Source organism: Lupinus angustifolius, chromosome LG10 (assembly GCF_001865875.1).
Source record: "Lupinus angustifolius cultivar Tanjil chromosome LG10, LupAngTanjil_v1.0, whole genome shotgun sequence".
NCBI classification, from domain to species: domain Eukaryota; kingdom Viridiplantae; phylum Streptophyta; class Magnoliopsida; order Fabales; family Fabaceae; genus Lupinus; species Lupinus angustifolius.
In genome coordinates this window covers 6,858,513-6,876,788 of record NC_032018.1, presented here as the reverse complement: position 1 = coordinate 6,876,788, position 18,276 = coordinate 6,858,513, and the positions used below count along the sequence as shown (strand labels likewise).

Genomic DNA, 18,276 nt, shown 5'->3' with positions numbered 1-18,276 from the left:
TATATATATATATAATATTAAATACACTTTCATTTGAACATAAATCCAAAATATCTATATTTTAATGTCCATGGTCCAAATTTCAATAGGTTTTTTTAGTATCTAATATGATGTAAGCTTAAACATTATAACTTAGATAGTTATCATATTCAAAATTACACATTGTTCCTAAAAATATGCTTATGAATTAAATTTTGGAAGAGAAGAAAAAAGAATGATGAGTTCAATATCAACTTATAAATGTATTCTATCAAGTCTTTTTTTCCTTCTATTACCCTCCAAAAGTTTTACTTAGAGACAAACCTAAATTACTGCATATCCTAACATTACAAAAGGAAAAACTCTTATGATTATCTTTTTCATAAGGATTAAAATTATAATTAAGTAACAAAAAAATATAAAAAAGATATATTTTTTTCAACATTTTAAAATAATACATCAATTCTAAATAATAATTCGACAATTAAAGAGATTAAAGAAAAAATGTAAATTCATTAAAAGTGTTCTTAATTCTTTTAAAGATTTAAAGTCATAAATGATAGGTTAAAATTCCAGCTATTTTATTTTCATTATATATTATCATCTTTTCTGCAAAAAATTCATCTTATATTTTACTATGTAATTTTGTTTGATATTCTTCGTTGCTGAAAATAATATTTGTGTAGTAGTTAAGCCATTATAGCTAACTAGCAAGTTACCCGTGCATTTGCATGAGACGATATTTTTTGCCGCATGATTAAGAACACATATTACATGTGTATTTATGATTAAGAATATGTATGTTGCTCGTGCATTCGCATGGTTAAAACCATATATGTTATCAGTGCATTTATATTGTTAAAAAATATTAATTATATATAAAATCATACGGTCAGACTATACGGTTTAACTATTTAAATCGGATAAACTTAATATGGGTCATCTACTGGTTTAACATCTTGCTCAACATTGTTTTTTACACATACATAACATGATATAGTTAGTAGTATCCTATTAATCAAAAAATCATCAATAAATTTATAATTTTATTATTATTTGATTCTAAAATAAGATTAGTATAAAAATAAATATTATTTAACTCTAAAATAACTACAAACAATATGTTATGATTCATATTATTATTATTTTAATATTGCTATAGTAACATTATATTTTAATATTGCATAGGTAATCATATTCCTTTTATTTTTAAATAAATCACATGTCATGAGGGTTTGAGAGATTGACACGTGTCATGAGAGAATTCTTTAGAGATTGACACATGTCATTGAGAGATTAACACATGTCATGAGGGACCTTTAGTTTTGATGAGAGGTTGACACGTGTCATGAGGGTTTGAGAGATTGACACATGTCATGAGAGAGTTTTTTTTATTATATAGGTAATAGATATAAGACAAATAACTCAACCAAACACAAAATATGCATTCACTTTCTTCATATTCTCAAGGTTGTAATTAAGTCAAAAACGATCAAATTTTTTTCAAATATGAATAACTAATGATATTAACAATAAAATGTTAAATTGACATCTCAAACTAATCATTTCTTGTTCATCGAGATCCATAGGGTAGAATTTTTACACAAAATATATATGTTATCAATATTAAATGATTTATAAAAATCTTTAGGATGGTAAGATTTTTGGTGCAAAGTTTGACAAAAGCAATTTGTGATAGTAATATGAGGAAAAAATGTATGCACTAACAATGTAAAAGTTTTTTACACCGTCGCTATATTACTCACCATTCATTTTCAATCATCATTGACTCTTAAATAAAAGTAATACAAATGAATGGTAAATGATATACTAATTGTGTGTATGAATCTTTATATTGACAGTACATGGATTTTACAATCTAGCAGTATAAGCAAAATAATATAAGTGTGAAATCATTACGAAATTATAGAAATATAAGCAATATCAACATTTACACATATAAGAGAACTTAATTTATAATCTATAATTTTTAGAAAAATTATACAAATTACATTATATATATTTATCAAACTACACATTGAAGAAAAATATGACCTAACTATTTTTAAGAAGATATGATTTGAGTGTAGGTAAAAACTTAAAACATTTTTTTTAATAATTTTTAAAAAAATTTAGGGGCAGCTGCCCCAGCATGTACCCAAGTAGTTCCTTCACTGCAGCTGCTAAAGCTCAAAACTTCCCATAAAGTTGGGCATAAAACATCCTAGTCCTGTGAACTAGGATCAAGCTCAAAGCAGTTGCAAATATGCAAACTGTTGCTAAGATCCCACATGTTACTGAAAAACATATGTTCCCTTTACAAACAAGTAACTCATCATTTCCATGATTTGCTTGCTGCTCTGCATAATAATCATATATTGTGCTTGCTACAAATCCAGATAGAAACAATGAACCAACAGGGTTAGCCATAGTGAGAAAATTGAGTAAAGTACCAAAGCTTTTCAACCCGAATAGTTCTGAAGTTGCAGCTAATGCAATTGACCAGTGGGCACCATAGCCAAAACCATTGGATATGGCCAACACGTAAACTTGTCCAACCAAACCCAGAGAATAGTAGAAGAGTCCTAGTGCCATCACTGCCTGAACCACTGCTAATGCAACTAATCTTGGGTACCCAAAATTTCTGTTTAGAAAGAACACAAAAAGGCACACTTGTCTTATATTACATCAATTCTTGTATACGTCTGTTATTTTTATTATTTACCTTATCATCAATTTTCAATTTTGTCCTAAACAAATGTGTCAATTTAATCATTTATCTTTTTTATTATGTCAATTTAATCATTTATCTTTTTTATTATGTCAATTTTACTATGCGTATAAAATTTATATATTGTCAATGTAAAAATTTACATACAAACATTATATCATTCATCATTCATTTGAATTACTTTTTTTGAAAAGTCGACTAGTATTAAATATGAATGGTGGATAATGCAATGACAGTATAGAAAACTCATACAGTGTCAGTCCATATATCTTTTTTCTCTTTTATTATATGTTAGATTTTCATAGGAATTGTGTATAATGTACATTGTTAACAAGTGGAAGAATAGTGTATAATGTGCAAATATCATTTTCCATCTAACATTGTAGATTGTGCTCTAAAACTAGAGATTCTAAGATGCATTCAAATTCAAAGGCAAAAAGGTTAGAAATTGCTTGCACCTTACTATAACCTCTGAGAAGTAACCACCAGCAACTCGACCAAGGAAGTTGGATATGCTGATAACTGATATGTACACATTGACATTGTTATCTCCCAATGATTGACACATTTGACCAATGTTGTTTATTACTGTCAAACCAGAGCCAGAACCCATCACAAGAGAGAAGAACATGATCCAAAAATCAGCATTGACCAGTGCCTGTGTTAAGTTGTAATCCTCTCCTCTTTGAGGCCCATTTTTGTGGTTGGTTTTGTCTTTAGCTTCAAATTGAACAATTTCTCTTGGCCCTTCTGATAGTGGAAGTGCCGCTAATTTCGGAGGCTTCTCATGTTCCACATGACCAGCACCAGAACAACTCTCATGTTCAAGAAGGGTTTCCTCAACTGGACTTTTCGGTTTTGATGAAAATACCAAAAGAATAGGAACTATGATGGGAAGCAATATGAGAATGATCAAAATAACACCGAATAATGTGATGATGCTTTGGTCTAATAGCAGCATATTCTGCACCAATAAAACACCCATAATGTAAGAAGCCAAAATGAGACAAATGCTGTAGATAAACATGAAGCCTGAGCTATCAGAGGCTCTAGCTTGTTTGTAACCTTGGACGGGTCTTATAATGAATATGAGGGCGCATGAAACCATTGCTGGTCCAACTGCTATAATGAAAATGATTGATGCTTGATCCGGGGCGTTGATCATAGCTATAATTTGAGTCCAGATTGCGCCGCTTAGGCCAATATAGCCCTTCAATATCCCTACCACGGGTCCTCTACTTTCTGGGAAACTTCGCACACAAGAAACGAGTGCAGCTGTGTTGTAATATGTAGCCCCATTTTGTCCAAGACATATGAAAACACATAGCTGCAAATCAGTGGCTGGTTAGCAAGTTTTAACAGCTCATGATTCTGGCTGAAGTTTCTCGAAATGACAAAAAGGAACAGCACAACCCAAGATATAATCCAGAAGAAGACAACCAAATCATCTTATGAGCAGAGAAGTTTATATACACATTAACAGACCCAATTGATACATAAAATAACGTCCATCGTAGTTATTTTCTTCTATTTTCAATGTGGTATATCATATTTCCAAAAGTGTATAACAGATCTGATAATAACTCTTCATTAGTATTCTATTTTAATAAAACACACTGGAAAAGTCATACTAAACCATATCTTAAATTGTACTTGTAGGAGTTACTGTATTTCATTATGAGGCATAAGAGTTGAGAGCATATGCCTATTATGTCGCAGTACAAAATTTCTATCCATATATTATTAATAGGATGAGGGAGAAAATTGAATTCAGAGTCATGCTGAAGCTCCTGTTTTTGAAAGGAAAATATAGTATAGAATAGGGAAGAATAAACTATGAAACAGATTGCCTGCAACTTGTTCAGACATGGAAGTATGGAACAAAAACATTACCGGATCTTCTTATTTTCATGAACTTATGAAGGACTACTTGAACCTTAGTGTCTTGTTTCAGCAATGCTCTATGGGACACTTTAAGAAAGATTATAACTATATAGCTGACTTCTTATGTAATTTGTCTTTTTTTTGGGTGACATTCCCTTTTTAGCTGAGCACAAATCATGGTTAAATTGATATTTGAGCCATCCACATGGATTTGGATCCTTTCAAAAAATTTCTTATCAAGTGAAGAAAGATTGAATTCATTTTAGTCCCTATGATTGATACCTTTGATGAAGTTCCTAAGATTGCAAAAACATCAATTTATCCCTCATCCCATATGTCAAACAAAATCTTTGTCTAGTGGTATAAGGTACTGCTAGATCCCAGAGTAATCAAAAGGTTAAAAATTCGATTCCCGTAAACGAAACTTGTTGGGATGACAGTCATACACCCAAAAGAGATTGGAGATTAATTCCTTAGTAAAAAAGGTGAGGGGGTCCAATTGTAAGTAGAAAAAACAACTCACTAGAATCTTATAACTTTTTAACCGGGGATGAAAAAATTAGATACCAAATTGACACTTTTGTAATCTTATAATTTTTCATAAAGTCAATGCCCTATACCAAATTCATATTTTATTAAAAAAAAATCAAAATATCCAGATCTAAATCTAAATACAAGGCAATAAGCTATAATCCTTTAACACTGCAGAAACAGAAGCAAAGAGAAAATAATGTATCAAAAAAGAAAAGACAAACGTATAGTAACTTTTAAAAAGCAATCATAAAGAGTACGGTTATTGAACTGAACTTACTGCCCATAAAGGTAAAGCAGGAAACCTATGAGTAACAATGAGCCAAACAAAGCCATAACCAACAACATTCTGTATGATCCCAACAAGCATAACTACCCAAGTTGGTGACACTTCACTTATTTTCCCAGCAAGAAGACCAACATTGTCACCCAAATCTTTGGCCAAAATCAATAATGAAACCTGTTTCTGATTGTAACCCATGCTGGCCTTTATTACAGGAGATATGCTACCAAACATGTAAGCCGTTCCTGCAAATGATAATTCCCACATTCCACACACAAACACTAACCATCTGTGGCCCAAAAAGGCCTTCAGTTTCTCTTGCAATGAAACCATCTTGCCCTCTAAAAAAATGGACTTTTGAGTTTTAAGCATTGAGAGGTTCTATGCTTTTGAAGAAATTGTATGTTATATGTTTTAGTCAACCCTGCTTCAGGTGGCCATGTGTTTCATACTTCCTTTAAAATAATAGAGCATGCATTGATGCTGATGAATTTTTAATGATTTTGGTTTCCTCTTCTATATGATGCAAAATATGGGTCTTTGCATATGTGACAAGTGGATAGTTAAGATATAGAGGGAAATTGAGAAGAACAATACCAAATTTTTTAACATGGACAAAACATTACAAATTGATAAATAAATAATTAATGGATCCAATAGAAACCAATTACAATATTTGTTCTTTCTCTAAAGATTATAACACTCAATCTCTATAAGAAATGTCTAGTCTCTTTTACTTAGTCTATATGGTGCCCTTCTCACTTTTCCTCACTAGTTTCCCTTTATATAATGAGGGAGACTTCATCATAAAGATATGATATGGATTAACTCTTCTCATATTTTTTTCTAAAACATCTTAAGAAACTTTAATTCTCTAGGTAAGACTTCATAGTATTGAGATAATGAATAATTCCAAGACTTTAGAAAAATATCAGTAAATATATTCCATGGATCATCTTGTTCGATAGTAATATGTTCATATTAATCAGTCACATACCAAGGTTCAATAATTATGCTCTCTCATTAACTAGAAAGAATTCTCAACACAACCAAGATATAATCTTATTAGCTGAGGTCGACTACATGACATAATGATTTACATGGGATGTTGTTGATTTTGTATAAAATGGTATAAGGCATCTTGTTTAAGAAGATGAAGATGATGAACAATAGAAAGAAAAGAATGACCAAGAAATGAGAAAGAAAAGCAATGCCTTTGTATTGATTCGAACTCAAAGATTACAATACCAATGTTGGTGAAAACATATTCTCTTATTTTTTATTTTCTATCAATGGAATCAACAATGAATTTATAAGAGGATGAAGGATCCCTAAACTAACTTAACATAAAAAAAGAAAAGAGATAAAAAAGGAAAGAAAATAGAAATAACAGATAACATAAAAATACAAAAAAGGGAAGATGATAGAGTCATTTTGTTTGGGCTTCATTTGAGTCTTTGGTGATGGGCTTATCTTTCAACAGCCCTCCACAAGCTGAAATGTGGATGTCAATCATGCCAAGCTTGGATAGAAGATTATGGAAAGGTAGAGGTGTTAAGGATTTTGTAAAGAAATCTGCAATTTGAAGAGAATATGTAATAGGTAGAAGATGTAGAGTGCCATTTTGAATCTTTTCACGAACCACATGACAATCTATCTCGATGTGTTTGGTTCTTTCGTGAAAAACAGGATTTGCAGCTATGTGGAGTGCTGACTGATTATCACAGAAGATGCTTATAGGAGATTGGTGAGGGATACCTAAGTCTTTGAATAGAAATAACAACCATTGTGCCTCACAGGATGCCATAGCTAGGACCATGTATTCAACCTCAGCTGAAGATCTTGAAACTGTGGTTTGTTTCTTGCTCTTCCAAGATATGATGGTTGATCCTAGGAAGAAATACCATCCAATGATGGATTTCCTAGTCTCTAAACATGCCCCCCCAGTCTGAATACCCCTTTATAGTAGTTGAGTTTCTGCTAGGGAAAAACAAGCCATGTGATGGAAAAGTTTTGAGGTATTTAAGAATCCTTGTTGTAGCTTGTTGGTGTTGAGTGGTTGGATTGGCTAGAAATTGACTTAGGCAACCTAAAACATAGCATATGTCTGGTCTTATGTATGTGAGATATAGAAGCTTGCCTAAGAGTCTTCTATAGGATGTAGAATCCTTGAGAGGTTCACCTGATGTTGAATGAAACTTGCTGTTATACTCCATTGGAGTTGAGGTAGGTTTTGATGATTGTCCTGTGTCTTGCAAGAGATCCAATGTGTACTTTTTTGGTACAAAGTGATTCCATCCTTAGATCTAGCAACCACCATTCCTAAGAAGAATTTTAATTTGCCAAGGTCCTTGATGTTGAATTTTGTATGCAGAACACCTTTTTTGAATTCAATTTCCTTTAGATCATTTCCTGTCAAAACTAAATCATCAACATATATTAAAATAGTAGTAAAACTAGAATGAATTGTTTTAATAAACAGTGAGTGATCAGAATGGCATTTTGAGTATCCAATTGTTATCAAAGTTGTAGTTAGTTTATCATGCCAGACTTGCTTGTTTCAAGCCATAGATTGATTTTTCCAATTTATAAACCAAGTTATTGTTGGGTAGGTGTAGCCTAGGTGGGGTCTTCATGTATACTTGTTCACCATGTAAGAATGTTGTATTGATGTCCAGTTGGTGAAGATGCTAATTGTTGGGTAGGTGTAGCCTAGGTGGGGTCTTCATGTATACTTCTAATTCTTGTCATTTTCACAACAGGACTAAAAGTGTCCATATAATCCACTCCTTCAGTTTGGTTATAACCCTTTGCCACTAATATGGCCTTGTACCTCTCTATGGATCCATCTTATTTTTGTTTGATTTTGAAGATCCATTTGCACCCTATGGCTTTCTTATCCGGGGGTAATTTGGTTAAAATCTAGGTTTTATGTTTTGAAGTGCGGCCAATTCTGATTTGATGGCATATCTCCAATTATCTTGAAGAATGACTTTTGAGTATGTTGTAGGTGTATGATAAAGAGAAATTGCGAGAGAAAAATGTTTGTGAGGCAATGAAAGATTATCATAAGAGACACAATTGAATATATGATACTTTACTTGAGTAGGGAGAGATGGCAAAGAGTTGGAAGCTAATGTGCAATGGTAGTATGCCAAGTAACTTGGTAGTTTTCTAGTTCTCTGAGAATGTCTAAGAGGGATGGGATCAGGTGTGGTATTTTCAATAGGCGTGGAGTTTGGCACATGTATGGATTCTGATATATTAGTCCAGTTCGTAAAAGGGTCAAGGAGGTTAATAGGTAGAATAAGAACTTAATGTTGGACAGAGATAGAAGAATCAATGTTAGTGAAGGGAAAAAGATGTTCATAAAAATGAACATTTCTAGAGATTAATATCACATTTGTGTGATAATCAAGGAGAATAAAACCTTTGGTTCCTTGAGGAAATCCTAAGAAGATACACTTTCTAGATCTAGGATCTATTTTTTTTCTTTGTAATGCAAGAGTGGAAGAGTAACATAGACTGCCAAATACCTTGAGATTTTCAATGTTTGGCAATGTGTCATAAAGGGACTCATAGGGAGATTTGTTCGAAATGAAGGTTGTGAGCTGTCTATTAATGAGGTGTACAACATGAGCTACACCATAATTCCAAAAACAGATTGGAAGGTTAGATTGAAATATAAGAGCTCTTGCCACAACAAGAATGTGTTGGTGTTTCCTTTCAACAACACCATTTTGTTGTGATGTTTCCATACAAGAGGTTTGATGTTCAATACCTCTTATAAGATAGAAATCCTTTAATGTGAACTCCTTACCATTATCACTTCTAATGGCTTTGAGGTTATACTTAAATTGGGGTTCAACATATGAGACAAATGCTTTAACAAGTTGGCTTGTCTCAGATTTGGCCTTCATGAAGAATAGTCAAGTGAATAGAGTTTGATCATCAACAACAGTTAGGAAATACCTATGGCGTAAAGTAGATGGTATATATAAGGGTCCCCATATATCCATATGCATTAAATCAAAGGCATTAGTAAATTTACTTGTACTAACAAAATATGTCAATCTTTTTTGTTTTGCTAAGTGACATAGATTGCATTGAATCATGGTTTTATTGCACTTAATAAAAGGAAACATAGTTTGCATAAGAGTCATTTTGTCATGTGATAAGTGTTCTAAACTAGAATGCCAGATATTACAATCATCATAGCTAAATTATGCATTAATATGGTGAGGTACATGATAGTTTTTGCAAGATTGAATCATAGTGTATAAGCCTCCTCTTAAGTCAGTGTTGAAAGCATATTTCGGTGTTTTGTTGGGAGTTTTCTCATCTCAACAAATCGTCCTGACAGCAGTGTCAATTTGTTGAAAGATTAATACTCTCATTTTCATTATGTTCTTTTTGTTTGATTAAGTAAGAGAACTTGGTTTTACTCTTTGTTCACCATCTCGGCTTTGTTGAAATAAATTCCAACGCCGGTATAATGGTTTCAGGAATATTCCAGTTACAACTTACTTCTTTAATAATCATGTAAATAAGTCTTTCTTTCTTTGTCACATCTTGGCTTTGATAGAATAAATTCTAATACCGGTATAATGGTATCGAAGCAATTACTTATTACATAATTATTAAGGACCTTTGAATACCATCTCGGTTTTATGAAATAAATTCCAACACCGGTTTAATGGTACTCTAATGTACAAAAGTAATGAATAGTTAGTTGTTAGAAACAAATAAATAAAGAACAAAAGAATAATAAATTTAGTGACTTTTATTTATTACTTCCCTTCGGGTTCATTTTATTAACAAACCAAACTTCTTCCTTAAGGAATGTTGATATTAAAGAATAAATAAAATACGGAAAATAAATAACAATAAATAAAAGTTAGTAAGTTAGTTTCATCACTTTTGTATATTAAAAGGTGTTTTCAACAAATAAATTTATTGATAACACTTTACTATTTTACAATTTACACCTCTTTCAAGATTCAATTGTAGTATAGTATAGGGTTATGTCAAACCACAAGAATTGCCTAATAAAATAAATCATATAAACATGTCAAAACACAAATAATGGATTTGAACATATTTTGATGGTTTTTCGGTTTGATTTTCACATAAATAAATCAACAAGAAGATTAAACTAAGTATTCACAAATTATTGAGGAGACAAGATCAATTTGAATAAGGAAAAGAGTTGTCAACTTCTTATGAGTTTGAACTACTTAGACAAGTTCTTATGTTTTACTTTGATTAACCTCAAACACCAAGTTCTAAAATCCTCCTTTTAGTGTATGTCCTAAAATGGTAGAATCATAAACACTTATATTCATCACTTAAAAAATATTACGACCATAAAAGAGATTAGGTTGTCACACCCTAACCATTGGTGACTCTAATATTGAATGAGTGATGAATGTAAGATCTTAAGAAAAGCATGCTTAACTTGGCAAATAAACTAAGTAGTACAACTACTCCAAAGTTTATTTGTTAAGTGTTTGAAACAAGTAGTTTTATTGACTTGAAATCATTTTTTAGGTGATCAATCTAAAAAGAGCATTAAGAACTTCTCAAACAAATAAAATTAACCAAAGCACCAACTTGAATGATTAAAATCCAAACTTTTGTAAATTAAGAAGAAGTAGAAATTACATAACCTTGTTCAAAAGAAAATGTTTAGGAGCATGAGCTATCCATCCAAGGATTGGATGCTTTTGAGTTCCAAATGAGAGTACAAAATTGATTTTTGCATCTCATTTACCTTCTCCTTTTCTTTTGAATTCTAAACTAAAACTATAAAACTTACTTGAAATTAAAGCTCTAAACTAAGAAATGAAGAGAGAACTTCATAGAGAAGTTTCTAGTGAGAGATTTCTTTGTTTCAAGTGTTTGATATATATTTTGCTGGAATGAAATGGTCTCTTATTTATAGGCCTCGTTGCTGGACCGCTGAGCTGCTTGGCTGGACCGCTAAGCAGCTGACCAAACCCTTCAGCATGGGTTTGGTCCCTTGACCAAGTAGCTTAGTCACCTTTGTGTATGAATCACCAAAGCTAGTTGTGGGCTATGAGACCAGCTATTGTGAGCTACTTCTGAAAAGCATATGGTGGGCTACTTGAGGTGAGGTCATGGATGAAGTTTGTTTGATGGTTAAGTTAAGTCTGGTGCACACCGCTCAACGCACCTGCTTCATCGTTAAGCTGCTTGTTCAGCAGCTTCTGACCGTGTTGACTGGGACGTGGTCTGATGCTTGCTGATCTGGTTAGGAGTCTGGTTCTCCACTGAGCTGCTTGGTTGGATTACTGAGCTGCTTGTTCAGCAGCTTGGGCTTGTGCCAAGCTCGTGTTTGACCGTGTCAAGCTGAATTTCTGACCGTGCCAGGTCTAGTATGGTGCTAGGCTGAGCGGCTAAGTAGGTCCGCTCCACTGCCTGGTTGAGCAGTTTAGTCCAGGTCAGGCTGGTGGCCAGGTCAAGCTGGTGTCCAGGTCAGCTCAGCGGGGCTTGTTCCACGCTTAGCTGCCTGGTTGAAAATCTTGAATTTTGACTTCTTTTGCTTTGTTGACCATGAGTCTTCTTTCTCTCTTCTTTTCTTCATTCTAAATTCTATAAAATATAAAAAAAAAGAAATACACATACAAATATACAAGATTGTGATATTTTATACAAAAAGTATTATTTTAAGTTGGTTTTTCTCAATTAGGCTTAAGATAAGTGCTATAAAAGTGTATGAATTTTAGGTATGTTTGACACTTATCAGTCAGCTACACCAATCTTCTTCAATGGGTTGATCTCCTGAATGTTCCAATTGTTAGTAGAGAAAGTTAAGGTGCAAGATAAATGGTGTGTGAGTTTTGAGACTGAAATGAGATTGAATTTAAAAAAAGGCACATATAACACATTAGTGAAGAAGAATAATTTAGAACGAAAAAACAATGCCTGAGTATTATGCAGCTACTTGATTACCATTAGGTAAAGTGATTAATATAGATTTAATTTTCTTGTATGTGTGAAAATCAAGAAGGGAGTGACAGACATGGTATGTAGCTCCTGTATCAATTATCCATTGGGTGGTTTACAATTAAAGAAGATAGGTGTACTTGTGTTTGGAGAAGCTTTAGTACATTCAAGGTATTAGAACTTAGTTGATTAGTGTTGTGATTGCTTTGGTTGATGGACTCTTGAATCAATTACTTTAAGGCAGTCTGTTATGCTGAAGTGAATGGTAGATCTGGTGATGAAGCTTCTGGTTTGCCAAGAATATATTGTTGTTGTTTGCTTCATATGGTTGGTCAATGGTTGGAGTGATGATGTAGTTGCTAGCATTGGTAGGATAAGTTGGAGGAAAACCATGTTTCTTGTAACTTGAATCAATTGTATGCCCAAGTCTTTGGCAATATATGCAAGTCTTTTGGCCTCTACCTTTACTAGGAGCAGAAGATCTTCCTGTGATATTGAATCTGCCAGATCCTCTAAATCCTCTCCCTCTAAGTCTTGGGTCAGTGTTGTTTCCAAAAGTGTTAGCAGAGAATCTTGGTTCATCAAGAATCATTTGTCTCTCTTGCTGAATAAGGATGGAAAAATCTTATTTATGGAGGGGAATGGGTCAAGCAACATGACTTATGATATGACTGCTGAGAATTGATCATTCAATCCTCTTAAAAAGTAGATCACATAATCGTTTTCTGTATAATTCAATACAGTGGGGATTGTGGAACAAGAACACTTGATGTCATAGGAGTAGAGTGGGATGGGCCTAAAGTTATCTAATTGTTGCCATAACCCTTTCATTCGAGTATAAAAGGCATCAACATAACTGTTTCCTTATTTAATTGAGTGAATTTCACCAATGAGTTTAGAAATTTTATACATGTCTCCTTGGTGATATCGTTCTTTCAAATCATCCCATATTTCTTTGGCATTATCTATCCATAAAACAGATTGAACAAGGGAAGGTTCTATAGACTGAGTGAGCCAAGATACAACCAGGTTATTACATCTTTTCCAGATTCCAAAATTTGGATCATTAACAGGAGGTTTTGTGAAAGTTCCATCAACAAATTCGAATTTGTTTTTAGTTTGTAAAGCCATTGTCATAGCTCGGGACCATGGTTGATAATTCTCACCGTTCAAGAGGGAGAAAACTAAAGCAATACCTGGATTTTCATTAGGATATAAGTATAAGGGACTTGTTGGATCCAAAGCAGGATTGATGATTGTGGCAGCCATTGATTGAAGATTTTGAAGAAGAGATAAAAGTAGCAGGAAGCGTAGAAAGAGTGATGATAACACTGATCAGAGATGCAGCAGAGACACCCTTCAAAAGGGTGCTCGGATACTATGTAAAATGTTATAAGTCATCTTGTTTAAGATGATGAACAATAGAAAGAAAAGAATGATCAAGAAATGAGAAAGAAAAGCAATGCCCCTGTATTGATTTGAACTCAAAGATTACAATACAAATGTTGGTGAAAAATTATTCTCTTATTTTTTATTCTCTATCAATGGAATCAACAATGAATTTATAAGAGGATGAAGGACCCCTAAACTAACTTAACAGAAAAACAGAAAAAAGATAAAAAAGGAAAGAAAATAGAAATAACAGCTAACATAAAAATACAAAAAAGGAAAGATGATATAGTCATTATGTTTGGGCTTCATTTGAGTATTTGGTGATGAGCTTCTCTTTCAACATTTTGCATTTTGGTCTACCGTCACAATCTTGTCTCACATTTCTCTCTACCGTGAAAGTTCTACAGCCTTGACACAAATACTATACAGACCCAGAGACTACAAGTGGGAGTTGAAGTGCATGCACTCCATTAGTGAAGTGATGCTGTGATGGTGAAGTCAAAGCAAACAACTTGAGCACTAGAACCCACAATAGGATGCCATCGGATCCACAAAGTACACTACTACATCATTGATCAGAAAAATATTTAATAATTAAAATTTTAATTTATATACATTTTTAAGCAATCACAAGTATAATGATTTTGGTCATGTACACATATACTACTACATTTTTGCATTGAAACATGTACTACTACATTCAACTAATGATGGCATATAGAATATCACAACTCAAGACACATGGAGTACTCCAATCCTAGAAGAGGAGCAAGAACTGGTCGATTACAACTCCTCAATTTCTCTTTGCCTGCTAATAATTTTGGTCCTCTATTAATTCCCTTTTGTTTTAGTATCTGTAATGTTTTATTTTGGCTAAAATATCTTGAGATATTTTTATCTTATGTTTATGGTGTAGTTTGATCATCTAATAAAATAAAGAGTAAAACTCCTTCTGTTTTAGTTAAATTATATAAAACACCCTTTCATTATTTACAAATACAAAAAACCTCTAATTTTTATATATACATTAAACGGACTATCCATATGTGAGAAATAAATGTGATAAGTGTAATTAAGTTAAATAAAATATGGTATATTGTGAAAACAAGTATAAATAGTATACGAGTCAATACATATTTATTATTTTTTGTTTGTTTCAATATAATATAAGAGTGATGTAAACAATATCTCCTTAGAATTATTGACGCATCTTATAATAAATCAAAAATAATAAAATTGTATTGACCTGTATACTATTTGGAATTGTTTTCGCATTATTCATAGTTTGTATAACTTAATTACATTTATCATCATTTTTTGTTTAAAAAATTACATTTATTTCTCATACAGAGATAATTAATGTAATGTATGTATAAAAATCTGTGGATTCTGTAGGTGTAAAGAATGGATAAATAATTTATGTAATTATACTAAAACTTAGAGAATATCAGGGTATTTACTCTAAAATAAATTGTTCTTAATTTATCTTTCTAATGTCTGTCAAATTTATTCTTCTATCATGATGATGTTAAATCTACACATGAATATACTAAATCTTGTTGGCTATTTCAAGTTTGCATTGAAACATGTATTTCTTTACAAACTCCTATCTCTTTTCCTCTTCTCATCTTATCTCATCCTATCTTTCAAGAAATCAAATTTGATAAAAAAAGACACCCTACCATGGCATTAAAGAGATAAAATACAGATTCTACGGTGGAAAAGAATCTTTAAAATTTTGGCACATTCCAACGTAACTATAATTAACAATTATGATAAAATGGTGAAAATGATAAGCATTAGAAAGATGAGTCACTAAATTGACGTTTTATATTATTATTAGATGGCCAAACTGAAAACTAACAATAAGATAAAGGACCAAAAGAATATTCTAGACTTTTATTTTTTATTTTTTATTTTTAGACCTATGTGTATATATCATCTTTGTAGCTGTATTATCGTTGCCATCCAACAGCCACTAAGAGTTAAACTTAACATCAAAGTGGGAAAAGAAGGCATCTGCAACACCAATGCAAAGCCAACTTTTTATTTGAGTATCAAAATCAAATTCACCTTACTTTATATAGGAATTAAAAAGTATTTTGCAAATGCTAGGCTTAAGTATGTTTTTAATTTCTAGATTAAAACTTTATTTTTATAATAATTTATCGTTTTTAGTTTCAGGTTGACACTTTCTCCACAACACTGAATTTTGATCTCGCAGTCAATAAAAGTTAGTCAAAATATTATTTTCACAACCAAATTATGATAATTTTAATTTATTCATTTTTTAAATGAATTTTCACAGACACATTTAAGAATAAAAGATAGAAGACATGAGAGAAATATAAAAGTATTTTTTAATTTACTATAAGATAATTATTAAATTTAAACTATTAGGATACTCGTGTATTTGCACGGGCGAAGTGTTTTATTGGGGATATGAATTGAAAGAATTGAATTTCAAGGTTGTATAATAAAAAGGAAAGAAGATTTTTTTATGATGTAATAGTTTTTTTGGTTTCCTATATGTATTCTCACACTGGAAGCAATCATGTCCGAGTCAAAAACATCCACAAGTATGTGGAGCTAACTCTCCCAACGTGTATTTTTTTTCCATCCACAAGACTCGAACCTGAGATCTTGCTTAAGGGAAATCAAACATGTATCACTTGAACCAACACCCGTTGGTTTTCACTTCCCTTTATATCTCCATTTCAAAACTCTCTCTTATGATGTGTCGCGACCTGATTTTCGGTTGGAAGACCGACTCTACGACTTGGGAGGAGGCGAACTCGATTTCTACCTCTCCCGATTGATTTGGAGTCGCCACTACGTTTTTTTGCGGTTAAAACGTAGTAAACTCTATAGTAAGCCCAATTAGGATAAGAGATTCTGAGCTCGGGAGTCGATTACGGATCGGGGAAGGTATTAGCACCCGTCCGCCCGTATTAAAACGGTACCCTCGCTAATGACATGGACTTTTATACCCTTAACAATTATTTATTTATAATTATTTATTTTTATTATTGAGCCTGACAATATTGACTTTGGTCCTACGTACCCCTATTAAGGGGATCAAGGCTTACGTAGTTCTAGTTCGAAAATTATTTAGCTACTTTGGTTGATTGTTAGTGATTTAGAAAATACCGATAGGTTTAAAAATGTTAATTTATTGAATTGGTTAATATATAATTGTTTTGGTTCAATAAGACTAATAGTTCAGAAACGGTGTTGGTTGTAGACCTTCTCCTCATTTCCGGGAAGTTAGAGACGACTCGAACCATAACCTCACTATAAAAATCCCATAAAATTTATTTGGTAAAATAGTTTCTAATTATTGGCATTTAGAATTTGGATGATAAAAAAGTTTATTAATTATATGAAATTAATAGTTTAGAGACAGCATTGGTTGTAGACCTTCTTCTCGTTTTCGGAGAAGTTAGAGACAACTCGAACCGTAACCTTACTAAAAAATCCATGATTATTTTGATAATATAATTTGTAATCATATTCATACATATAGAATTTTAAAATAGTTTATTAACTATATATATACATGGAATTAATAGCTTAGAGACAACATTGGTTGTAGACCTTCTTCTCGTTTTCAGAGAAGTTAGAGACAACTCGAACCGTAACCTTACTATAAAAATCCATGATTAATTTTAAAGATGTTTCATAAATATTTTAGAGTGTTAATAGAAAATCAACACACCTTTTTTAAAAGAGAAATGCGTAGTTATTGTTAGTAAAAAGAAAAGAACATAGGAACTAGTTTAGTGGGCTTCTACAACACTTAGTGGATTAATAACATGACTATGGGAATAATATCACGGACTAACTCAAAGTAAAATGATAAATTGAAAAAATAAAAAGAAAATGGCAAAGGCTATTAAAAGAATTAAACAATGGTTACATAAAACAATAAAACTTTAAACAATAAAACATAGGGTTGCCTTAACCCTTTAGATTAAACGTGAATGAGTTGGAAAGAGGGAAAAGAAATCCCCAAGTCACGTGAAGAAGGTCACCAGGGAATGAAATCCCTAAATCATCTCCATCTCCTCTTTTATTTTCTTCTTTCATTCCAGCGGCGGTAACAACGAGCAAGGGTCTCACGCCGGCGACAGAGACGATGACAACACGGCTTCGACATGCTATCTATCTTCCTTCTTTTCTCTCCGTCCTTCTCATCTCAGCGGCACCGGCAAAGGGAACGGTTTATGGCTAAACCGAGCTCACCGAAGTGATCCATCGACGGTGAAGCCCCAAAGCCACCAAGATTCTTCGTCCATGGCAGTGGGCAACCGAGAGCGATATGGCACTGGTTCGTGACGGTGGTGATTCGCGGTGGTTCGATTCTCACTCTCGGTGGTTTATGGTGGTTCGGTTGATGAAGTTGGAGTCGCAGTGGAGAAGAATTGGTGATTATCTATCTCCATTTTTACTTTCCTTTAACCATAAACCCTTATATTCTATGTCTTATTTATTTCTCACAGAGGCT

The 18,276-nt window shown here is 32.6% G+C and overlaps 1 protein-coding gene across 1 annotated transcript in view; it reads right to left on the bottom strand.

Annotated features, from left to right (window-relative positions):
- The window catches only part of LOC109358930 (protein NUCLEAR FUSION DEFECTIVE 4-like), a 20,832-nt gene continuing 4,722 nt past the window's right edge, over nucleotides 2,167-18,276 (bottom strand). Inside the window, exons 2-4 of the mRNA XM_019603432.1 lie at nucleotides 5,406-5,749; nucleotides 3,169-4,037; nucleotides 2,167-2,623 (exon numbers count right to left, since the gene is read on the bottom strand). Coding sequence (XP_019458977.1) covers nucleotides 2,170-2,623; nucleotides 3,169-4,037; nucleotides 5,406-5,749 — 1,667 coding nt within the window. The 3' untranslated portion in view covers nucleotides 2,167-2,169. The remainder of the gene's footprint in view (nucleotides 2,624-3,168; nucleotides 4,038-5,405; nucleotides 5,750-18,276) is intronic.